Consider the following 26850-nt stretch of genomic DNA (forward strand, 5'->3'; position numbering starts at 1 on the left):
CCACTACCAATGAGAGGTGTCCAGACTGGAGGGGAGTTGCACCAAATGAGACCGGAAAGGTAAACAGGCCTGAAACTGTGCAGGACTCTTGAACATGTGGACAAGGACAAGGAATTTGATGCAGAAGAAGGAGTAAAAGCTAGTGAAGTGATTTGGCTAGGGCAGTAACATGTATGTAATATGTATAAAGGAGTGTTTTGGAAGCAGGCAGGACAGAGCAGAGAAGATGCATATGGACAAAGTAATTTGTTAAGAAAGAATTAAGATAGTATATTTTTCTTTAAAACTACATTCATAAAATAAGATAAAAATCTTCTAACATCAGGAAAGCCAAGAAACTGGCATTTAAAGTACAAACACCAACCTTAATTCTACTCACCCTCAATTTATAAACCATAAACACACTTACCCTGCCCACCTTTCCTCTATTTTTTCAGTATGAGTAGACCATTACTATCCCCACCCACACTCTATATACCGACAGGTAAACCAACACTCACTACATACAGAAAAGAGAAGAAGGGAAATTAAATGAAGAGGTTACCCAGGTAAAGATTAGAAAAGGAAAAAGATGAAAGACCAAGATTTCTGTTTCAGAAAGGAAGGAGAAAAAAAAGTAAATTGCCTAGGGTCCCATTGACCTAGTATAGGCTCTGCTCAATTTTACCACCTATTCAAAGGCTGTTACAACAATTGCATCAGCATTGGATATAATTAAAGATAGGCTGGGGAGGTGGTATTCAGATGTGGATTACGTTCAGGGTTTGGGTTTCAAGACCAAACAAAGTTAGGTTTCAAAGTTCAATAACATCACAATCCTGCAAACCGTTCCTGTAAAATTTTGGTTCAATCTAAACTGTAACCAGAAAATACGTCTCTTCCACTTTTGGATCCAACCTGCAACCTAATCATAGATATGGGTTTGTATTTGACGATTAGAATCCACACCACCCACAGTTTAAAGGGATCAAGATTCACAGTTCAGGTTTTGGTCCCTTTCTACATTTTATGACCTATTAAGCCAAATCAAACATGTATTCCACCAACCTCACTTTGAATCTTTTGAACTTCCTTTGAAACTTGATAAATTGGCGTATCCACGAACTCCAGCATTGACTTGCCTTTTGATTTTTCATAATCCTCTTTGTATTTAACCTAAGAAAATAAAATAAATAAATATTCTCCACAACTATAGTAGATGACAAAATGTGATGATTGTTTGCTTGGGATGGAGTAAGAAAATTCTGTCCTAGCCAAACTCCCTCTCAGAGCTATTGACTTGGATGTTTTTGCCAAGCTTTCTGTGGGCTGAGTGGGGCAGCCAAACCAGGGAAGGTTTTCTGCTATACCATATGCCCTTGCCCCAGTGCTCTAGAACTCAGGACCAGTGGATTTAGAGGACACCAGAAATGAGTGACATCAGCTGTATCCTGTAAACTAATAGGACTTCCCACAGGCACTTTCCTCTCTGGCTCCCCAGCTACCATTCTTAAAGACCCTGGTACTGGTCCTACATTCAATTTCATGTCCACCCTCAGCTCCCTCTCTTCTTGCATGTGTTTAGGCAGTATAGGCAACCTGAATTTGGCCCTAAAACGTGTTACAAAAAATATTGATGGACATAACTCTGAGGACATTGCAAAATGCCTTTTGGTTATAACATGTGCACCAAGGAAGTAGACATCTTTCAGATTCGGATCTTGAAGATTTGATGATCCTTGTAAATTCATTAATTCTCCTCAATTACAAGTACAATTCAGATTTATTGACAAGGCTCATGTATGGCTACGTGCATTTATGTTATTCATCTTAATCATAATAACATAAGAATGGCCTTACTGGGTCAAACCAATGTCCATCCAGCCCAGCATCTTGTCCTCTGACAACAGCCAATGCCAGGCACCCAAGAGGGAATGAATAGAAGAGGCAATCACCAAGCAATCCATTCTCTGTCACCCACTCCCAGCTGCTGGCAAACAGAGACCAGGGGCACTCCAGAGCATGGTTTTGAATCTCTGTCCATCCCAGCCATTGATGGACCCATCCTCCATGAACTTATTTAGTTCTTTTTTGAACCCTGTAGTCCTGGCCTTCACAACGTCCTCTGGTAAAGAGCTCCACAGGTACACTAAGCATTGTGTGAAGTAATACCTCCCCCCGTATGGTCCAAACTTGCTGCCCACTAACTTCATCTGCTGAACCTTAGCTCTTGTGACATGAGAAGGAGAAAACACCTCCCCATTCACTTTCTCCACACCAGTCACGACCCCACCAACCACCGTCATCTCCCCCCCGTTGTCTCTTTTCCAATCTCTCCTCATATGGAAGCAGCTCCACAACCCCAAACATTTTTGTTGCCCTTTTCTGTACCTTTTCCAATATATTTTTTTGAGATGGGGTGACAAGATCTGCACACAGCATTCAAGATATGGATGTAGCATGCATCTACATAAAAGCAACATGATATTTTCTGTCCCACCATCTATCCCCTTCCCAATAATTCTCAACATTCTGTTAGCTTTCTTGACTGCACTGCACATTGAGCAGATGTTTTCAGAGAACTATCCACAATGACTCCAAGTGGTAACAGCTAATTTAGACCCCATCATTTTATATGTATAGTTGGGATTATATTTTCCAATGAGCATTACTTTGCACTTATCAACATTGAATTTCATTTGCCATTTTGTTGCCCACTCACCCAGTTTTGTAAGATCCTTTTGTAACTCTTCTAAATCTGTTTTGAACTTAACTATCTTCAGAAGTTTTGTATCATTTGCAAAATTTGCCACCTCACTGTTTACCCCTTTTTCCAGATCATTTATGAATATGTTGAGAAGTACTGTGTTTCCCTGGGGGAAAACACTATTTACCTCTCTCTATTCTGAAAACTGACCATTTAGTCCTACCCTTTATTTCCTTTCTTTTAACCAGTTACAGATCGAGGAGAGGATCTTCCCTCTTATCCCATGACAGCTTACTTTGCTTAAGACCCTTGGGGGAGGGACTTTGTCAAATGCTTTATGAAAATCTAAGTACACTATAGCCATTGGATCACCCTTGTCCACATGCTTGTTGACCCCCTCAAAGAATCCTAGTAGATTGGTGAGGCATGATGTTTCTTTACAAAAACCATGTTGACTCTTCCCCAACAAATTGTGTTCATCTATGTTTCTGGTAATTCTTTATTACAGTTTCAACCAATTTGCCTGACACTGAAGTTAGGCTTACCAGCCTGCAATTGCTGGGATTGCCTCTGGAGCCTTTTTTTAAATTTGCAAATTTAGCTATCCTCCAGTCATCTAGTACAGAAGCTGATTTAAATTACAAGTTACATACCATAGTTATAGTTCTGCCATTTCACATCTGAGTTCCTTCAGGACTCTTGGGTGAATACCATCTGATCAAGGTGACTTATTTCTGTTTAATTTATTAATTTGTTCCAAAACCACCTCTAATGCCACCTCAATCTGGGACAGTTCCTCAGTGGCGTACTGAGGGGGGAGGGCGATGCCCCCAGGCACTGGCCTGGGGGGCTGCCAGCCAGGCCCTCAGAGGAGGAACCACCCCCTGCTCGCTGTTGCAGGCAGCCAGGGGCTGCCGGGCTTTAACATCCCCAGCGGCCACGCAGACCGCAGCACAGGCTTGCTGGTGGCCGAGGTTCTCCCGGGTGCAAGGAGGGAGCCTTCAAGGGCCAGGCAGCCAAAGGCAGGGCTCCAGGGCACTGCCCGTTATGCTTCCCCCCACCCCCACTGCCAAGTGGCTCGGTGGCATCTGCCCCGTCACTCCCACTCCCCGCTGCCCCCACAGCGAGGGGGGAGTGGGGGAGAGCAGGAAACGGGCCTGCAGAACCCCCTTATCCTCCTTCTGGGGCACTGCCACCACGGGAGTGTGGAAGGATGCAAATGTAAGGGTTGGCATCTGGGCACCAGAGTCTCTGAGTATGCCACTGCAATTCCTCAGATTTGTCACCTAAAAAGAATGACTCAGGTCTGAGAATCTTCCTCACATCCTCAGCTGTGAAGACAGAGGCAAAGAATTCATTTAGTTTCTCTGCAATGGCCTTATCTTCCTTGAATCAGAGAGAGATATGGAAAAATTACAAACCTAGACACTGAAGGTTTTATCTGCTGTGGAACTAAAAGAGTTAAAAATCAAAATGTTACATTCAGGGTGGTTGATATTTTAATTTCATGATCTTTTTTTAACAGTGCAGCAGTATCTGAATTTAATAAAAGTTTTAAAAGCTCTCTTTCCTGTCTTTGTATGGTATTAGGCCCCACTCCTGCAACATTCAACATGTAGACACTCGGCTGCTCCCACGTGCAACCGTAGTCACTTTATATGTATTTCACATCACTGTAATTTGTCATGGGATGTGTGCATAACTTTGTTACTGTAAGAAAGCTGCATTTGTTGCTTCATAAGATTCATTTACAATTTGTGTATACCTGACTTTGGAGCACAGCATTTTCTTTGTGGTGCATCTGTTCAGTTGTATCCAGAGCAAAATTATAGTGCCCTTTGCTTTTTTCAAACAGTTTCTTGTATTCATACTGAAACAAAGAATTCCCAAGTGTATTTTTATATATAAAATTGACTGGTTTCAATGTAAAGAAGCATAAGAGAAACAACATAACAAAGTACCTTTCATTCCCACAAATCAGAAACTCTAGTACTGAATCTTAACCGATTAAAAATATCTCAATTTGTGGGGCAGGATTTAACATGTGTAGAATGAAAACAACGGTAAAAAACAGCCACAAGGTTCACAAAAGTTTTTTTTAAAATACCTGTCTTATTTATAGAAATATTAAAGTTTTTTGCTTGTGAAAAATAAATAATATTATTTAAGCTCAAAGGGCAATAAAGCATATTTGATGGTGTCTGTTTGCCTCCTTGTGGAAATAAATATAAATGTCACATAACATTTACACATTATTTTATGGTAACCAAAAAAAACATATTTTCAGAAACTAGATATTTTAAGTCCATTCCTCAAGTAATAAAATTAAAACAAAATAAAAAGTAATTTAGAAAAGCAATTGAGATAGGTTAAATTATTCTTACTATACTAAATTTCAGACACAGAACTGGACTCCTAAATCCTTTACTTGTCCAACTTAACTCTTTCAAATAACTAAGCTAATTTGAAATTAATCTGCATTGCTAAAAATAGAAAATCTTAGGTCTATTAACTTATCCATGTTATCTGTTGATTGATGCTTACAAGATGTAAGTACAAATAAAATAAAACACTGAGTACATAATGCAAGAGAACTCTTTCGTCTTGGTAAATTATATCCCTTCAAATATGTACACAGCACTTTATACATTTGAATTTGTATTCTTCAGAAACGCCTTCAAAATAAACAGAAAATATTCAACTCAACCCAAAAAGTTGTATAAAAATGAAGCTACATAATCTAAATTCCATTTATTCAGTATTTGATCAGTTAGAAATCTCAAAGACCTTTTACAATTAGAACAAATGAAGCCAATATAAAAGCTGCTAAATTTCAATATTGGCTGTATGTGAAAATGTAGCTGTATGTGAAAATTTAAATCTAGAGCTCAAATAATACACAATAAATATATAAAGAATCTGTGAGTAGATCTTCACCCTTCAATCTCATTTCTCATCTGAAATCAAGTATGTAGTGACATGTATTTCACAAAATCTGCAACTGTGTATTTGTGCACATATGCACATTTCTGGATTTCCCTCTAAATGTTATAAACTATCCTCACAAAACACTAGAATAAATAACATCTTTGCTGTAAAATACTGTTAATATATTTTTGTAAAGTTGTTCATACAAATAATTATTTGCAGAAAATCATAATCAAAACACACAGTACAATACACCTTGTAGGTTACAATGTATCACACAGGTGGCAGGTGTGGAAACATCAGGGTAAGGTGGAACAGAAAGACACATTTCAAGGAAGAAATGTGGACCATGTGGAAACAGAAAGGCTCAGTAATTGCTTTTCCCACAGTGGTCAGTATGTCATACTGTAGGTAGGGTAGAAGAAATGGATCTTGAAACCAGTGGAGACAGAAAGACTCTTCCATATAGTGAAGTAGACTGGAAGAAGGATTTGCTGTTCACTATGGAGAGACAGGGAGGAGGAACACAGAAAAGATAGTATTTGAGAAGTATAGGGAAAAGCTGGAGAATAAGTCAGAGAGCCAGGAGCAGGGTGAAGATCAAGACCATGAAGGATTTTGAAGACTAAAGGCACATCTACACTGCACAACACTTACAGTGGCAGACAGGGTATGTGTAGCTACACACATCAGTGAAAAGCTCTGGCAGGGAGTAGGCAGTGGGGAAAAGTTCTGGCAGTGGAGCTTTTCCTCTGCCAGAGCCTTTCCCCACTGCCTCAGACAGACTCCAGCAGCTCCCCGCTGCAGGGAAAGGGATGGATGGGAGAGGTGCTGCTTGGGCATGTAGAGAATCATATAGGGAACAGATCCACAGGGTTCAGGCGTGTTTTTATTCTACTCACCTGCGCAATACCTCATCATCTACACTGCAATTTATACCTGTGCTGGGGGGAATGTACTGTATGTACGCCACTTTAAGAAGTGTGCAGTAGTGGAGACATACCCTAAAATATATCGTACTTGACAAATAACTAGTGAAGACCTCAGAAGATGGGTATGAAGTGTTCTTATTTCTGATCACAGCCAAGACAAATGACCAGATTTTGGACAATGCATATTCCAGAGAGTTAACGTTTAGGGAGACCACAAAATGTCTCTAGTTCTAGAGATGAAAATGATGTAGGAACGAACCACTGTTTGGGCAAAGGAACAGGGGTGCCATTTGGGGGCTGTAAGGGGGGACTCCAGCCCTGCCTTGAGTTTCCTACAGGAGGTTTGATGGAGGCCTATGTCCTAGCCGCAGGCACAGGCACTTCAGAACAGCCTGAGTGTGGAATGTGAGTATGCTGTTCCCAGCTTGTGTCCCTGGGGCAGGGAGTCAGTATTTTGTTTACTAATAGAGGCAGAGGGATTAAGATGAGAAAGGGCTGGTAATTAAATTAAGGCTCTTGAAGTCTTACATGAGCCTGTGAAACAGGAATGGGGGGAGGGGGCGGTTTCAGTTATATTCAGGCCAATTCCAGAATAAAGAACAGAAATTGCATCCACAGAGTCCATAAAGTCAACAACTATTGTCTTGACTTGTATTATTCACTGGGCACCATCTGTGTGCTCAGCACTACTGGGAACATGCAAGAAAATGTAGTCCCTGGGCCAATGCATATAAAATGTGTAGCCCTGGATAAGATGGCTCAGATATTTAAGTATGAAGTGTATAATTATTGAGCACATGTTAGTATCTATGAGTGGACGTGCTGATGGAGAGAGAAGTTTTACTTGAATAAGGACTGGAAGATTTGAACCTCCAACTTTTTTTCAAGAGGAAGAGCTGCCCAGAGCTGCTCTGCCTATTCATTATCTTTTCCTGCCTGCAGTGGTCCTGATATACCTCAGAAAACTCAATTTTTTTCTCAACTTTAAAATGTGGAATTTTCTTGGTGTTTGGTTTTAAATATTCTCCTGTGAGAACTGTAATTCAATCACTGTAGTGTTGTGTTTAAGAGCCTTTTGAAAAGTAACTGGCCTTTAAACAGAAGCAGTGTTGCCAACTTTCATGATTTCATCATGAGTCATGACAATTAGTCAAGTGGATATATAATTATATAATATATAATATATAATTATTTCAGCCTTCAATCTTAAAAAAAATGGAAGTTTCTATCCCTCATGACCATAGAGAAATCTTCAAAATGTGTTCCCAGTGCACCCTAATGGCTCAAAAAACAGAATGCAAATAAAAACTCCAAATCTATTATTTTTACATAATCTCATGATTTTTAAGCCAATTTATGATTTTTGGTGCGCCTGACTCATGATTTTTGAACATCTGTGGTTGGCAATACTGTGAAAGTGACTTGAAAGTGTCAGTTTAATTCCTGTTTAAAATCAGTTTCTTGTAGTCTATTATTTGTAACATGGTAACATCCCTAGTGCTCCAGACAGGTGCAATCTAAATTCATGGGGCCTTGAACACCCTGGTAGGATGTTTCCAAAAGTTAAATGATCCTTTCCAAGCTTGGTGAACTGCAAAAAGTAAGTAGCCGAAATGTCAGAAAGTAATCTAAATTTTTCTACAGTTGTTCCAATTGCTGTATTCCAGAGTTAGTAACAAAGTAAGAATATACCTTACATTTTTAAACCTAACCACTGTCTCTTAAATTACTTGACTTGACACAACATGTCAGAACATGTTAGTATTAGAGGTGAGAGGGTGTAATATTAATTTAATTTTCTTTCTTTCTTTCTTTCTTTCTTTTTATAGGAATTAGATACAGCTTATTTCTAAATTATTATCTGCAAAAAAAAACTAGTTTTCAGGTGCCTAAGTAGCCCCTTCCCCCAATCTGAAATGGTGCCTCTGCAAAGGAATGGAAGAAATCATATCAGATTTGAAGGGAATTTGAAACTAAGCTGAGCATCTAGGTTCTTGTTTTATCTGAGATAAGGAGAAGAAGAAAGTTCTAAAGTTCAGACTGATGGTGCTCATTTAACCAGATAGTAAATAATCATTTTAAATGTATTAAATTGAAGGAAGCTACAGTTAGGCCAAACAAGGAAGAATAATGAGGTGAACAGAAAGTAAAGAAGGACCTAAATCCTGGAGGTGTAATAGATTTGTGTATGATCAATACAAAAGTGATAGCCAAAGTTAAATTCAGAAAGGAAATGCCTAAGAGGGAAAGATACTGATGAACAAGAAACAGGGGATGAAGAATGAGTACTGCGGGAGAGTTTTGGTTCACAGAAGGGTAATGCGAAGAATCAGATTCCAACTGGATAGTTGGATTATTTTGTGCCAGAAGCAGGCCTTTGTAGGTGGACATTAAAAGCCTTCTCAGAGTAAAATATAAGCAGCAAAACGAACCAGGTCTTCAAAACCTGTATATATGGGAAACAATATTTTGCTATCAAAACTCATTGACAAACAGGAAGACAATGCCACAAGTGTGATACATTCTGCAATAAATTAAATAAATGGGTACATTTATATATTAAAAGGTAATAATTAAAAAAGCCAACTTACATTACTATGCATTTTGCTGGCATTTAAAGCATGCTCTAAATATAGCAAGTTTGGTAGGTGTGAAGCTGGATTGTGTAGACTTTCCACATCTTTTTTGTATTTTACCTGGAAACAGAATGCAGAGTACAGTAAGATGAACACTAGTGAAATACCCAGCAAGTTCTATTTATACTGTACACTACAAAAAGAAAAAGAAAAATCTTATTAAAGTGCTTGCATGAGAAATGTATAATGGCCACTAGGTGGTGCTCATTTACTACTATTTGGAAAAAAAATCAATATACAATGAGGGCTTAATTTCCAGTAGTGAGCAAATATTTTGATAACTACTCAAACCTTTCAAAAAGGATAAACTTAATCAAACCAGATTTTGTAAGACTTTTCAAAACAGACTAGGCAATGGCAGATATATTTCAGAAATATCTTTTTATTGATCTGTCTTTTAATTTTATCTTTAAACAGTATTATTCAACATCATTGGACAATTTATCATTAACTTTATATTGTTCGTTATATCGAAGTTAATTTTTTAAACATTGGTCATTCTCATTGTTCTCCCCTAAAGTCAGATATTTTTACATCAACAGGTTGTGTGAAAAAAAAATCTATATACAGTAGTTAACCTGCAATCAAACAGTAGTTTGGTTTTAGTAACAAGAGTCAGTGAAGTCTTAGATGAGGGATCACCTAATAACTTGATGAAATGGCAAATAATATTCCCTCCCAACAGCCTGAAGCAGCGTTTCCCAAACTTTTAAAGATGAGCTCCCCTTCAGGAAAATGAAACCAAACAAGCTCCCCTACAACCCTACCATGTGTGATAACAGCCTACATATCTTATTATATACATCTTTCACACACTCCCCCCGCTAATTCATCCTTCATGCAGTTACCCAACCCCACCCCAGTCTCCTCCCACACACATTGGGAAACCCTGGTTTAGAGCCTCATGATACGATACTTCCTCTCTTTTCTTACCCCTGGTCCAAACTTTAAAAGTTTCAGCAGCATAACATTGTTCGTAAAAGGCATGATTATTTTTTACCATTGTATGGATTCCACTCCACTGACTGGGGCAGAGCAGACAAAGTTTGCACTCTTCAGAGCACTGTGCAGCCTTTGCAGAGTAAAGAGAGAGCTGTCCCTGTACAACTGTGCCTGGCAATTACCTAAACCACATAAAGGGGGAGTAAGATTCCTTGCAACCTCCCTTTCTTTGCACACCCCCAAAGGGACCATGTGCAATCTGCCCTTAAGTTATCCAGGAGCACTGTACTGCCTCTAAAAACAACCCACATTTATGACATTAGACACATGAAAGCACTGTTAAACATTCTGTCAATATTGCAGTACCCACATGGTACATGTTATGTCTCCCATCTGATTCTGACAACAGCAGGCAGTGGCACACATTAAATCCCCTAACTGCTCTCCTTTCTTGACATGTTACACTTCAGCTCTATCTCCCCATTCCCAGTCCATGTGCATGCACAGAGATTCATCAAAATCTTTAGAGCCTCACAAACAAGGAACTGGGATTTGTCACAGCCTGAGGACGGTTGCAGGTAGGAAAGGTCTAGGAGCAGTGCATTGTAGGCACTTGCAGGAGAAGGGCCTCATCATAGGTAGGGGTTGAACTGGCTGTTGCCCCATATTATCGTGCAATGGGCCCCACAAAACAGGCTCAGCTCTAACTTCTACTTTCTACCAATTTTCAAACCGATTTCCATGTTAAACTCCACATTCAATCTCCCAGCCATTGCAGATATAGATATGATACATATCATGCGCTGTTACTCTTAGTAAATTAAATAAGATGCACAACTTATACAAATACAAATAAAATGCGCAACTTGTTTACAAGCAAATTGTGACATTTACAGGATACCAATATCAATATGCTGCACATGCTGAGACAGAAAACAGAACAACTGCACTTACATCACTTGCCAAGGTGGATGCAATCTGTGCTTGCTTGAAAGAAGCACTGCCAAGAGGGGTATACTGGTGGTTCTTCATTTCCTTAGTGAATTGCTCTTTGTATTTAACCTGCCACCAGAGCAAACACATTTTATATTGAAATGTCACACTAAAAGAAGGCATGAAAAACAGAGAGATTACTGAGAAATTTCAATGAAAACAAATTCTCCATTCCTAAATCCCCAAACATTATATAATAATAGTGAAGGTGACCATAAATACGGAGGGAGAAGAGTTCCCCAAGACTATGTTTTATGTAAGAATAGTTTTATTATGTTAATGTATGTTTATAGTCAAAAAATGTTTTTACACATAAGAAATAAAAAGAAACATATTTTCAGTATCACCCACTAATGACATTATTGTTGACAGGATGTTCTTGTAGATAGGGGACAGGACAGACAGTCAGACATATCTGGGACCATACATCTACCCAAAAACGTCTCCAGGACTAAGCACTCGAATTTTGAAATAAATTCACTTCAGCCATACCCTGTGCCCATTATGTGCTGGTTTTCCATTGCCCTTCATCTGAATAAATTTTACTGGCATAGAAATACATTTTTTAATTTGTTCACAGAAGCATTTTCACCAAAGTGCTAGTATAAATAAAAAATAATAAAACCATTTGACTTACCTGACTAAACACAATTAATTAACATGGTTTGAGTAGCAAATATGGACTGATGAATACTTCAGAGATTTTTTTTGGGGGGGGGGGGGGGGCGGGGTCAAAAGTTTTAAATACTTTTGAACAGATAAATGGGAGGAAATAAAATTAACTATTTACCGTAAAATATTCTCTCAGTTCTAGAGTTAGGAGTGAAATCCTGACTCCACGGTAGCCAATGCAAGTTTTCCCACTGACATCAACAAGGCCAATATTTCATCCAGTTTATATAAGGCTGGGCAGCTGGAGCCCTTAGTTACATTCCCAGCTCTGCAATGCACTTCCTTTGTGACCTTTGATAACACACAACCCTTCCGTGCCTCAGTTCTTCCATTAAAAAATGTGGACAATGTCTATCTCACTGGAGTGTTGTGAAGCTAAACTAAATCTCTATCTGTAATGTTTGGGTTTTTTTAAAAAAAGGGAAAAAGATGGGGATGGAGGGGCAAGTGCAGACAAACCACATTTAAAGTACATTAACTATTTTTAAAAAGTAAAAAATACACCTCAACATTTATTTTAAAACTGCAAAAATAAATTCAGAGAATATTAAAATTCCTTCCATAACCTATTGCCTTATGCATAGCTTGTACCTGGGTCATCAAGCATCTGCAGACTTTACACTGAGTGCCTTAACGCTTTGCAACAGCTGAGAATAAGAAGCTAAAATAAAGTTCAGCCTTAACTCTGAATTATGTTATTTTTGTTTAAGTCAGACACAATAAGTCTAAATCTACATTGCATCCATTATCTTTTGCCACACTCAGCATTTAATATTCAGCTTTTGTCTTTATTGCTGTGTCCCATAGATTAAAACACCCCAAAAGTTAAGCTTTCAAAAATTTAAGATTTTCTTGGATTTTATAGAGGGAAGAGTTTCTTTTTCTTTTTCTTTTTTTGGTAGTTTTTCCATGTTGCAAAATAATCATCTCCTGTTTTAATTTATACTACTATTCTATATTTAGGCATCATTTCTGATATTTTATTAATAAGGATAATAAAAAACAAAAAGCCAGTCACTTGGAAATACACCATGAATTATACAAATTCAAGAACTTCATTATTATCAAAGAAACCAAATTTCTTTCTCAAAGGAAGCAATTTCCAAAATATTGTTTGTTTGTTTTTTTAAAAACAACTTTTTGTGAAAACATGAAAAACATTATAAACTAGCAGACTAACTGACTCTTGGAATGAGTATCTATTTACTTCTGGTTGTTGACCTGTGATCCTGTTTGACTGGTAAATTTGATATTTCACCCTTTCTGTTCAGTAAAATATTAGTAATGACATTATGGGGTATAATACTGAGGTTTAATGCTTATTAGATTGAAACAAGCTTGGGGGCAAGTAGAAGAACACAAATAATTGGGTTGTTAGGCTTTGCTCAGTAAAATTGCTTATTTTAATTAGTGTGAGGCCTGGTGTAATAGACTTGAATTTTAGGTTAGTTAATGCAAGCCTGAGGACTTAACTCCAGTTCAACAAGTATGCGGGTAATAAACAAGTGATCACAGAAGAGCAGGTAACACTGGAAGCTTGGAAAAGTTAACTTGAAATAGGGGGACAGTTTGTGAGCTTTTGAAATATTTTGTAATATAGTAACAAGGCAGTTAGACAACATTGACCATATGATTTATTAGGAAAGTGATTGACACAAATGTTTGGGTCAGTGATCGGAAGTATAATTGTGCGTACCAGGAATGCCAGATATGGATAGGGGCAGGAATAAAGTTTATGATGATGAGGAAAAGGGTCAAATATGGACTGTATCTGTATGATTACATAAAGGATGGGTATAAAAGATATGACTCGTTCTCTAAATGTTGGGTGCAACAGGTCCTGAAACAGTGCCAGCCAGTGGTGCCCTACTCTGATGTGCTCCATTGCCTGAATTTTTCTGTTTATTTTTCATAAGGTTTAAGGATATGAGACCCTATCAATCCTAAAACTACCTCTCTGTATACTGCTTTATGTTATTTGGTTAAATTAAAGAGGGTACTTATTTGGTTAGTAATAAAAGCTTTTATTGGTCTTTATTCACATATGCCATCAATCTCCCAATCAACAAGAAACTTCTGTGTAGCTACCTATCATGGAAAGAAATTGTGCTAAAATAATCTTGGTACAGACACTTACAATAATTTATCAGTCTGCACTGTATTTTCATCTGGTTCATTTTGCTAGATATTTTCATTAGCTTTGGATCAATTGCAAGTACACCTATGTGAATACAAGGACAAACTCCTTATCAAAAGCAATTTCACATTCACTATAAAAATATATATGGATAAATTATAGTGTGGCTATACTAATACCAATCTGACAGCATTAGAGCTCCATTGTAAAGCCCAAATCAGCAAGCCACCTAATACAGGGTATGGTAAATGCAACCCTCTTTCTATTCCTAGGGGACCAGAGTAAATTGTACAGTCACTGTACACATGAGTATGATTGATTGGCATCCTTTCATCTACGAGACACCATGGAAATTGCAGCCTATGAGGTAGATGATTTGCAATGTTTCATGTGACTAAATAGTCCAATCCAAGATTTGCATAATCTTTGGAAGTTATTGCAAATATATGTATCTTGGTTGGGAGCAGCTTGCTCTTCAAGCTGTGGAGCCAGCTCCTGTCATGGACTTCGATGCCCTGATGGTGACAATGGCACCACTTGAGAGATGATGGCGCCACATGAGTATAAGTAGTGAATCACTTAGGGCTACATCATGCCCTCGATCAACAAATTACATCAAGTTGTGCATACAGACTGAGTGCATAATATGGCCCTTAATATTCTTGCTAAGTGTGACAACATCAGTGCAAACAGGATCTTTCCATGCAACTGGTTAGTCATCCCACAGCTGCCGTGATCTGAAACCATGGTAAACATGGATTTTGTAATATTACATATTAATAAAGGTATTTCAGTAATAAATTCTTGTTAGCAGTCTGCAGCATTGCTTCTAATCATTTCACTGGGGCAGGCCTGTGTAGGAATGAGTGACTAACAGGCCACAATGGGCTCTTGACTGGTGTCTATGTACATGAGGGTCCCAACTTTACAAGGGCTGTCCACCTATCTGATTTTACAAATTTAAAACTTTAAAATGCAGTAAGTGATCACCCACTACCTCTAGGCCCAGCTGTCTTCTCACATTACATCACTGTCTCTGCTCTCTACTCCAACGCCACACACATCACTTCAGGGCACAACGGAAGCAGTGCAGTAATGTAAGATGACCCCCAACAGCATCCAAAGAGCACTCCCAGTAGTAGTATAACTCTGATTAGCCACAGGGGAAACACCTTATTGGATGTTACACGCATATTAGCTTTTTCTTTTTACTTATTTTCCTGTTCTTATTTTTTCTCCCCTATAAGGAAGGGCCATAAACGAGGCTGAGAGAGATAGAGAGAGAAGAACAGGTAAATTAATGAGTCATCGGGGCGGAGGGGGCTACTAGGAGGGATTCAAGTACTATTTTAGTTTTCTTTTAGAAAAAAGGAAGAAAGAAGAAATGTAGCTTGGGGAAATAAAATGAAATTGAAAGAAAAGATATTATTAAAAACAAAAATGTTGTTAGTTAATGCCTTTAAAAAATTCTCAAGATATCATCCTAGCTATGTTGTAAGCTGGTAGGACAGGGAACAAGGAGGTGGGAGTCAAAATTAAGGATGTTGGTGGGTGCTTATCTATGAATGCCATGAATTTAAAAAAAACTATACTAATGATGTGGGTTTAAATTAATGGATATTTATTTTCCATCTTAATTAAGGTCTTGTGTTTGTTTATTTCTTTAGGATGGGGGAACTAATTTAAGGAAAATGTGTGGGATCGGCAATCTAATTGTTGCTCAAGAATGAGCAGACTTAGCAGGTCTTTCCCATAACAACATCCCTGAAGAACCTGCTGGCACCATATGAAGCTTAGATAAACAATTTTCTCACTAGCCTTGCACAAACACTGTAAAAGTCAGTACTGCAGCTGGACAGAACAGTCTCTTTTTGAAGCCCCACAGAAGCATTCCTAAATCAAATCTGCAGTTCAAAGCTGCTCAGACAGAGTGTGTTCAGTTTCATAAGTGGATGGCATCACACACTGTTCAAATTTACGAAGAACCTACAAAAACGGAATCATTCAGCCAGTGCGATCCCAGCACATGTCACCATAACAAAAGCAAGCACTTGTAGCAAAAGCATTTCCTCATGGCCACAGAAAATGTATCAAGCAAATGAAAAACCTATCAAAGCACCTAGATGTTGAAGGAAACGTAATGCAAGCACAGAGTTAAATGAAATGTTTAGGTTATCTAGAAGTGTTGGTTCCTCCAATTATGAACTGAGTTTAAGCTAAGAAAGAAAGAGAAAAAAATCTTAGGGCTTCTATTCATGATTTAAACACCCCAGTATTATGTCTGCTGATATACCAATATGAAGTATATTTTACACAAAATCCTAGCTGTAATCATTTTCCCTCAAAACAATTAACATCAAATTGATCTAGTGTAAAATGTAAATTAATATTCAAAAGAGTTTATTACCATAAACCCAATTATTATATATCATGATGGGAGTTTTTAATATTGAATTTTATCAGTGGATTATTTTAAAGCTAATTTTAGATAGAACTGAGGAAATTGATGGCACGACATCTTAAGTGGGGGAGGGAGAGGGGCACTCTCTGGCTTGCCAGGGGAAGGGACATATTGCTTTAAGGGTGGGAGGATAGAAAGGCATGGACACTGCTCCAGAAGCAGAGTGGGTTTACGTGGTGATGCTGACTCATCTGCCAGGGCCCAGAAGGGAAGGGAGATGATAAAGGACAAGCCTGGTAGGAGAAGCCTCCTTTTCCCCAGACCAGGCAAAGTGGCACCCGCTCTGCCACCCTTGGAAGTGGCAAAAAAACAGGTTAAGTCAGGACCTGCCATGGACATTGAACTAGCCACTCCTTTCTTGGGGGGCTGGGAAGGAATTTTTCCTTCAGCGCCATACGGGCCATGGAGAACGGGAGGGATTTTCCACCTTCCCCACAGTGGGTTCGGAGGGCCTTGTTAGGGTGAGTAGGAAAAGAGAGTTAGACAAGGATGTCACAACTCATTATGTAGCTGTGAGATGGATGTCCAGTGCAGGTACCTGGTAGGGAAGGGATGCAGTGATCAGAAAAATGGTTTGGTAAAGGATTTAAAGGAGGTGTTTGTTAAAGGAGCAGAACTGTGGGGCTCAGGGCGTCTATGAGTGGTATGGCAGGGATCCAATCCTCACCTCCTTTGTAGCCCACCTTAACCCTCATTTGGGTGTGGGAGGATGCTAAAGTCCCAGCAGCGGGTTGGCTGGGGGCCAGGATGGAAAAGAGTGGTGGGCTAATGGAAGCCTCCGGGTAGATATTAAAATGATCATGGAGTTACCTGCACTGTACACTTTTATCTACCCAATAGTCCCAGACATATAATGATCAATTTGCATCCTAATTAAACATATCCAGTGTCTCCTGTCCTTCTTCTAGTATAGCTGGACAAAAATATAACCTCACTGCTATCACAATAGAGAATATAATTATAAAATAAAGAATATTCTAAATGATATCATTTGCCTTATAACAACAAGAACATAGATATTAAATTTTAATTTGTTCAGACGGTCCTATTAAGTTTCTACTTTTAATGCTGAGTAAAATCAGTAATGGGGGGAAAATGGTGCTGTGGGTAAATTCACTAGTCCAGTGACATCACCATTTTGCTGTTGAGTATCACATGATTTATTACTTTTTTAAAAAGACCCTGGTTTGGCACAGCCTTGAGTGCCCGTCAAACACTATCTCCTTCACTCTGTTCAGCTCCCACGCCCTTGTTTTCTTTTTCCCTTGGTTACACCACCACCACCTGATTACCACTTGGTTACACCTCTCCTTGTCTGTACTCATCATACTGTCAACACATGCATACCACACTAAAATACACCATCTTCTTCCTGTCCTACTTTCATCTGCATCGCCAACTCTCACAATTACATCATGAGTCTTTGAATATTTGATATTTTTCTTGAAGCCACAGTTCCTAGAGTAATGTGATTACATGAGAATCTCAGCTTTCATTTGGAAAAAAAAAAAAGGGGGGGGGGGGGTGGTAGGCCTTCTGGCTGCTAAGAAAAGCTTGAAAACGTGAACTCCAAAGGCTCAAAAAGCAGAAGACAAATAAAAAGAACTTATGATCTGTGAACCACTCAGGATTGTCAATCCTGATATATGTAACCACTAGGTGAACTGGACACACACACTCAAGTGCCAGCAATATGCAGGTGACACACAACTCTACCTATCCTTCATCACATAAAGTCACACCATGTCCATGAAAATGGCCGAATCCTTGGATGAGACCAGCTCATGAATGAAGAACAGCTGGCTGAAGCTGAACCCAACCTCACAGATCTTATCCTGGTGGGCAGAGGAAAGTATTTTCAAGAGTTTGCAGCTATGGTGCAATCTCTTTTGATTCAAGGTTCACATCCACAGTTAGTCAATTAAGTTCATGATCTAGGAGTATTCTTGGTTTCCCACTGACGCTGAACTGTCACATCACAATAGCTGTGAGTAATGCTTTCTATCATCTCCAGTTATCTAGGAGACTCCATCCCACCTGAGTAATAAAGACTTGGCCTCGGTTAGTCATGCCTTTGTCACCTCTTGGCTGGAGTCTAACAATGGGCATGAAGGCTTCAGCACTCCAACTGGTACAAAATGCTGCAGCTCATCTCCTCAGCAACATAGGCTATCATAAGCACATCATACCTGTTGTCCACTTTCTAAACTGGCTTTCCATACAATTTCAAATTCAGTTAGAGGTGTTGATCCTTATCTTCACAGCGCTCTATGGCTTGGGCCCAGGATACCTAAAAGACTGCTTAAATCTCTGAGTTGAAGACTGTGGTCAACAACTTTGTTCCTCTGGCACAATGGAACTCTCAACAATAAGAGTAACGCTTGTCTGTGTGAGAGACAGAATCTTCCCCAGAGGTGGTCCAAGACGGTGGAATGAACTCCACCAGGAACTAAGGTCTATCACAAACCTCACCACCTTCCACTCCAAAAGCAAGGTTCATTTCTTTGTCCTTGCCTTCTCTAGTATAAACACATAGCAACAGGTATATTTAATCACAAAAACAACAAATCCTACCACCAAAATAGGACACCGTGCTTCTCCCTCTGGGGAGAAGATGAGAGAACAAACAACATGTGACAAATGTGTAGTTATGCTGCTTAATGCACTACTGGAAGATGCAGATACTATGATGATTAGTGTGGTATGAAAACCTATATAACCTAGAATACATACACTCCACCATATATGTGACACAAAAGTGCACACATGCCACCTTCCCATCTTCTTCTACAGTGTGGGTTCATTCTTCAGTTGGTTCATCTGATTTACAATAAGCTCCAGTGTGTGCCAGGATGTTTCAGCTGCTCATCGGCTCTATCTGCAGTGTCTGGACTCTGAGTACGTGCTAAGGGAAAGTACATTGCATACCATTGGTTGACCATTGTAGGAAGATCACAAATGGAATTCAACTTCCATCATTGTCCCTAGTAGCATGTGACTGCGTCACAAAACTTTCAATTTCATGTGCTTAGCAGTCTCTTTTCAAGAGAAAATCCCAAGAATAAGAAAGGAGAGATGGAAGTGCATTGAATTTGGGAGCTGCATGGTGAAACTGGCACAGCAACAGCCTAGGCAATAGCCAATACTGTTTTATTATTGTGATAAGTTACTAACAATCACAGCAGTTGAGCTAGTATTGAACACTAAATTAAGGTTGTGAAATACTTTCCAAGGTAAAATGCTATTTTCACATGCTCATAACTTTTCCAATCCATCACTGTGGGGTGACGTTTGCCATGTTTGGTTTTTCTTCAGAGATGAAACTTCAGCCATTTTTGGAATTATAGGTAAGTGAAAAATTCCCACACTTCTTTTGATTAACAAAAATTAGTCATGCTTTCTTCTCTGGTTTTGTTGTTGCTCTCTCTTTGTTTTAAACATGGCTGCATCAAAAACAGCTTGAAGTTTGAAAGCTGAGGTCTGCTACAGATGCAGCCCTTCGCAGGGAAGCGCAGTATCCCTGTTTACAGGACCTAGAATCATAGAAGATTAGGATTGGAAGGGACCTCAGGAGGTCATCTAGTCCAACCCCCTGCTCAAAGCAGGACCAACCCCAACTAAATCATCCCAGCCAGGGCTTTGTCAAGCCGGGCCTTAAAAACCTCTAAGGATGGAGATTCCACCACCTCCCCAGGTAACCCACTCCAGTGTTTCACCACCCTCTTAATGAAAAAGTTTTTCCTAATATTCAGCCTAAACTTCTCCACTGCAACTTGAGACCATTGCTCCTACTTCTGTCATCTACTACCACTGAGAACAGCCTAGCTCCATCCTCCCTGGCACCCCACTTCAGACCTATCCTGGCACATCCCTGCTGTATTTATAAAAGTGTTTTTGTCCCATTGTTTTTATAACTCTTGCCATTTGAAGTTCTGCCAGCCAGCTAAAATGGTAAAATTGGTGACAGGCTGGCTGGCCATGTGCACCTGGAGAGCCATCACACTACAGGACTGCCTACATGTACACAACCTGCCTCTCCTACCACCCAGACCTTCCAATGAGCTCCCCCACACAGAAAGTGGAGGAAGAAGATGTGCACATTTTCAAAAATCATTAAGTGTCATTATTAACTTAACAACTAACATTTTCTCCGATTCCCAGCACTGATACACAGACCTATACAACTTAGCACTTGTTCTTCCCGTTAGAGTGGATGAAAAAGAGTGCAAGCTGCTTCTAGAGCAGTGAGTGATAACATACAGGAAAGTACAAGGAATCTATGAAACAAGCCTTCTCAGTCAGCACAGAAATTAGCATTGCATTACATTACATTACATTACAAAATGGAAGAAAGAAATCTTATTGGAAAACAAAATCCATTCTGAGTTTCAAGGTTGATCTTGACAAAGAACTAAAAATTGTTTTAAAAAAAATAATATATACATATATATATATATATATATATCTCACTTTTGAGATAATAGTGTCCCTTTCTCTTAAAGAGCAATTTCCCACAATGTTTCTTATTACACAGCAGATAACAGGGCAACATCTAGTCCTGACAAAAGGAGCATGGCCTCTTTAAAACAAAACACAGCAATGTTTCAGCATATAGATTTAGATTAGAATGTACTGTCCTACTCATGGCTCTTCAATTCTAGATAAGACTGACACCACCTAGCCCAATCAAGGGGAGTTATGCTCACCTACATAAGGCAGAATTTGCCCCTTGTGTTGAAAAATGCTTTGAGTGCAGTTTGATTGGATTACAAGTGAGGGATATGCCATAGGGCACTAAAGAATTTCTGAAAAGAATGGCTCAGCATGTTGAAAATGTTTGTTTCTGAATGGGATTGAACCATAGCGTAAAGTATACTAAAGAGGACAGAAGATAGAATTTTGGGCCCCAGGGTTCTATTTCTAGTAATCAAACAGAATAATATGAACTCAAGTAACTTCTCCAATTCTGATTCTTTCATTTCCTTGATTTTAGTGAATAGCAGTAACTAAAGACTGTTTTTTATACTGAGGGCCACATTCTAACCCTTTACTCACAATGGCGAGCAGTTGCACGCACAAAAAGTCATAATTACTTCATGGACTAATTATGGAGTAAGGCACCATGCAAAGTGAGTAAGGGTGGCAGAATCAGGCCACAAATTACCGAGAGTTAGTATTTCTGAAATCCTAAAAAAATCTATATAAAATAGCACAACACCAATTCCAGAGCCAACAAATTGTTATTTGTACATTGCATTGTATGATGTATTATACTTTTGTCTAAAACCTGTACCTACTGTTTTCTAAGTATTGAAATTTACCAATTGTTGCAGTTCATCATGAAATAGTTTTGGAAACATCCTCTTCACATTTTCATGCAATTATAGATAATAATCTTTATAAACTAAATATTTGTTTATGTTATTAGGAATGAGGTATCTGAATGAAATCATTGTAGAATGATTGACACAATCTTACTTGGCTTAAAAGTTTAGAAACTTCCTTAACATGCTCAAAATCTGGTCTTCCGAGTACAGCAGTCTCTTTATTCATTTCTCCTCTTTGTTTCTTATATTCAGCCTTAAAAAAAAAAAAAAAAAAAAAGAATGAAATTAAACTGTATTTGCTTCCGTTTTATCAAAGGAAATATAAGCATTATATTTAACAGAACAGAAAGTATCATTAAGTGACCTGTACTGACGTTACCCTCACTAATGCTCTAATCAGCTCTGAAAAGAAGGCCTTCCCAGGCTTTATCTATTCTAACAATGCAAATTTATTTTATTTGAAATACAATGCACTGCACTCACAGCACAGAGTCTGAGAAATACTGATCTCCCACTGTTTCCAGTAAAGTCCGAGTGAGTTAAAGTGGATCAGCATTTCTCAAGATCTGGTCCACAGTACATAAGATAATTTTCAGAGACTGAAAGTAGTTTTAGAACAAAACTAGGCTAAGATAGTGCCAGCCTCTTTCAAATAAAGGATCAAATACCACTCTCAATTATACCAGTACAATCCCTTAAAGTTAATAGCTGTATTGGTGTAACAGATGGACTTTTGGCCCACGTGGTTGATGTTACATGATATTTCTAGCTGAGCAAACTCCACTGCAGGTGCACTTCACATTCTTTCTAAAATGAATTGAAAAAGGAACACACAGATGAACCCACAAAAGACTCTTTGTGATATCTCAAACTATGTCCACTGCCTAAATTAAGATTTTACACTATGAAGACAATGTAACTGAGGCAGTGGGTATAGTACCAAACAACTGCCTAAAGCAAAAACATATCACAAAGTCATTCAAAACCATGGTGAAGATTTACAAAAGATAATAGTGACTTCTGGTTTTCAGAAAGCACTAAGCACCCACCCTCTGAAAATCAGGTCCTTTTAAGGTGAATCAACTTGGTCACTTAAAAATTAAGGCATGAAAATCTTTAGTCACCTTTGAAAATCTTGGCTTTAAAATTTTCTGGATTGTTCAATAAAAAAATTAAACTGTGATAATTAAAAAGTATTACAGTAGCAGTCATGGCATAGTAGGTCCCATCCCAAAATACTAGACACACAGATGGCTAAATATAAATGTAAATGTCTAAGTTTAAACATTTTAGCCAATGTTCTTTACACTGTGACAGAAGACAGAATGAATAAAATAGCAAGTTTTAAAACTGACAGAAAGAGTCGCTGAAGATCATACATTGCTTATTATCTTTGTTATCTTGGTTGCCATCTTTATGTCCGGCCTGTTCAGCACCTCAGTGTATCTATGTGTATCTTGCACATCTTTCTTATAGGACACCTGTCAGACAAAACACAGTTGTGTTTAAAAAACAGAGTTAGAAGTTTATAAATCATATGTGAATGATTTATCAGCTCAGCCACCAAAAGCAATAAACCTCCAGATAAAATAATGTATTCCAGCCCAGCCCTACTTGACAGGGATTATTTATGCAGTGTTGTTGTAGCCGTCTTGGTCCCAGGATATTAGAGAGACAAGGTGGGCGAGATAATATCTTTTATTGGACCAACTTCTGTTGGTGAGAATGACAAGCTGGGGGAGGGGGCGGAGTGAGGAAGGGGGAGAAGAACCAGCAGCAGCAGCCACAGCAGCTCTGGGCAGGCATGAAAGCTTTTCTCTCTCACCAACAGAAGTTGATCCAATGAAAGATATCACCTCGCCCACCTTGTATCTCTAATAAGACTCACACATAGGTTAACAGGATAAGGAAAAATAATCAGAAATATAAAACATAATGTTAGCACAAACATGGTTCCGTTTAAAAGACTAGTACGAAGTGCCAACATTGCAGGGAACCAAATGGTTTTGTTGAAAGGCACAGCATTTCAGAAAAACTCCCAGGGTGAAAGGAATGAGTCTTCTCATATGACCGAATATTGTCCTATGTCCCCTGTGCTGCACACAATCCCTCAGTCCAGTAGGTCTCTATTGTATTGAATTGAAAATCCTAATGGGGTGAATAACTCCCTCAGTTGGTATAGTTGGTATTTTGTTAAATACAACTCCCCCTGCAACTCCCCTCATCCACAGTCATTCATGATAATAGGGATTCCTGAGGAGCAACTAAGTTGAGGTGACATCTTCCCTAATTTTCCAGCATGAGGTGTGAAGGGCAGAAAAATTTTGACTGAGCAAAAGGCAGGGATATGATGAATGAGCTAGGAGGGCCTTAGCCTGGAGGCCAAGCATGAGTAGATATGTCCAAAGATTCTCCTTTAAATGAGATAATCAGGACATGTAGGGAAAGAACACAGTACTCTGAAATATTCCAAAGCACCAAAGCCTCAAGTTATAGTTTTCTTTTCCCTGCACCTTCTCTTTCCCTTGCAGTAGTACATGTGCCAACACATGCCAATATTCATGAGTTGTTTTGTTCATTTTGCACGATCAAGAAAACTGCCCTTGATATTTCAAAGCTTCAGTGCAATCTAAACCTTATGTGGAAGTTAGAGAGCAGAAAATAAAATCTGGCACTGCATCAATGCATCAGCATCGTTTCTGTATTACTACAGGATCTTTTAGAATTTCTTCTGTTGCTTAACACCTTAAATATGTTTCGGTATTATATTTCAGCATCATTTTGTCCTCTGAGATTCCCTTAGCCCTGAGACTTTGGTTATTACAAACCTATACATAAAATTCATATTTCCAAATGTAATATTTTAATCTTGTGCATAATTTAACAAATTCATCTGGTTGGCCAGCATTTACAAACTGTGGCTCTCAACAACAACTTTAGTTTATATAAAGAATGCATAAAAAGCAAATATGTCTATTTTTTAAAAATATTTTTAAATATTTTATCTGTAAGTCAACAAGGAAATAAGTTTGTATCCATATGGTGTCAGCTAAGTAGACAAGCTAAGTATGCTTCAATCTGTTGGCAGTTTGCCCCCAAATAGGATCTTATCATTTTTAACCCACAAAAAGTGACACAGTACAACCAACAGCTAAATTTAGGTAAAATTGTACCATATGTATCACCCATCTTTAAAACTAATATTTCTTATTTGTTACCAGTTTGTGAAAAGAACTAAAGAGTGGTTTGGTTTGGTTTTTTACAGAAAACTGGATGTGCATATAAGCACTTGCAATGCAGAGCTTTACACGGATTCAACTAATTATATGCTGTTCATCCTAATGACCACATGAGGTGAGGTGAACACCACAAAGGCAGCAGGAACAGGTTTCTGAATAGGGCCCTATCATCCATGTAAATTGCAAATTAAAGGCCAGCATAAGTGCTCAAAACAGACATTAAGATTGAAGTGAATGGTAAATTTAAACAAGGGAAAAAATCAATGCATCAGGCATCACGGTGGAGAAAGTTGTGGAAGCTTGGTCACTTATTGCTCCCAAATGACATGGTCATATAGTGCATGAAATAATGGATTATAGTTAGTTTCAGGATGAAGGAGAAAAAGAATCAGACAGTGACAATTCTCTATATTTCACCATTTTCAATGATATTTGATGCAAGGCCTATTGCAATAGATTCCCTTGAGTGAATTATTATTCTTCCTGCACCTAAACCAGAATACCTATTACTTATGTCTACGAGAAAGTCATCTAACATTTTACAAAAGTCTGCAATATATATTTGCTCCATTCTGCAGCTTGTCACACTCCAGTGAGAATAAAAATGTTATGTAGCAGAACAGTAGTTTATCAGAGGTAGGCCAAAGAAAGAAAAAATATGTTTCCCATTTCCTGAATAACCTCAGTCCCGGGATGCTGACCCTTCCCCCCTGGGACAATGTGCTGGTCTCTGTTACACAGCTGCTATTCTGCTCCGTCTAGTGAAATGCTTTTTTTTTTTTTAATTTTTTTTATAGTGCTATGTTATAACAGTAAAATGAAAGCTATTCTGCTAGAGAAGTGGAACAGATGCAGCGGAGACTAACTGACCAGCTCAGTGTGAGCAATCATGGTTCGGGGTACAGAGCATGGAAAGTGAAAAGAGGATCAAGAGAGGGAAGAGAAAAGCAAACAAAGTAGAAAAATGAACCAAAGAAAAGAGAAACCGGTTACAAAAGAAGAAAAGCAAAGGGAAAGGAAATGGTGGAAATACCTACTGTGTAGGAAAGGGAAAGAAAGAGGTTCCGTTCTTTGAGTCAGGGACCATCTTTTACTCTGTTCAGCCTCATACAGTGAGATTCTAATCCTGATTAGGTGCTATCATAATACAAATATTAAATACAAATAGTGCCAAACAGTTACTGAATCTCTTCAGAGCAGAAGAATGTCACAGGTAACTCAAGAACTACTCACTCTGTCATTGTGACTGGCCATGTATGATGTGTCCATCCAAATTTATTTTTGTATAGAAGTCTGCTGCTGAGACTCATGCAACTTTTAGCAGCAGTGAGAGGGTTAAGCAGAGAGTTAACAGAAGATTAATGAACAGTGTGAGGGAGAAAAAGAAATAGAGATAAAAGGAAAAAATGCATCTATTTAATCTTTGCAGTTATTGTGGATTTGTTGAAATATTTCTCACCAATATACAAATATACACCAATATACAAATACTCTTGTTAGCTTTATTTAATTTTAAACTAGGCTATCATTTTAGAAAATTGCAACAAACAGTGTTTTCATCTGCTGAATATTTTTAAAGAAATATGTACTGAACTGATTGCTAATCTGAATAAAAAAAATCTTTCTGCCTTTCTAAATTTATCTAAATAGTCTGAATTACTTGCAAAGCACGGAAAATATTCAGCCCTAGCTCATAATTAGTTGATTAATTTTATAGGGCCAGCTCATGTAATAGGCACAGGTCCACTAAAAAGTCTAATGAGATGCACCCATTTTATACCATCTGAGGATCTGGCTTATAGTCCTTAAATTCTACCTCTCTGAGATGATTTTGCTTTGATTTTCTAACGGGCACTTGCATTATAGTTCCTATTCATTGGGGAATGCAACTTAAACT

General features: G+C 38.5%; 1 protein-coding gene across 13 annotated transcripts in view; it reads right to left on the reverse strand.

Moving 5' to 3' along the window:
* Positions 1-26850, reverse strand: part of NEBL (nebulette) — a 382486-nt gene that overhangs the window by 69039 nt on the left and 286597 nt on the right. For 11 of the 13 annotated variants that reach the window (XR_010922369.1, XM_067562341.1, XM_067562340.1 and 8 more), the window contains 6 exons: positions 23094-23195; positions 21866-21967; positions 11079-11186; positions 9138-9242; positions 4452-4556; positions 1048-1155 (listed from right to left, as the gene is read on the reverse strand). The exons of the other annotated variants lie outside the window; for them this stretch is intronic. Coding sequence is in view for 10 of the 11 variants with exons in the window: in XM_067562341.1 (XP_067418442.1) it covers positions 1048-1155; positions 4452-4556; positions 9138-9242; positions 11079-11186; positions 21866-21967; positions 23094-23195 (630 nt within the window). In the remaining variant the exon portion in view is untranslated. The remainder of the gene's footprint in view (positions 1-1047; positions 1156-4451; positions 4557-9137; positions 9243-11078; positions 11187-21865; positions 21968-23093; positions 23196-26850) is intronic. 13 annotated transcript variants of the gene reach the window in all.

The sequence above is a fragment of the Emydura macquarii genome, unplaced genomic scaffold (assembly GCF_026122565.2).
Source record: "Emydura macquarii macquarii isolate MOO-44397 ecotype Brisbane River unplaced genomic scaffold, CSIRO-AGI_Emac_v2 contig_2422, whole genome shotgun sequence".
NCBI classification, from domain to species: Eukaryota; Metazoa; Chordata; order Testudines; family Chelidae; genus Emydura; species Emydura macquarii.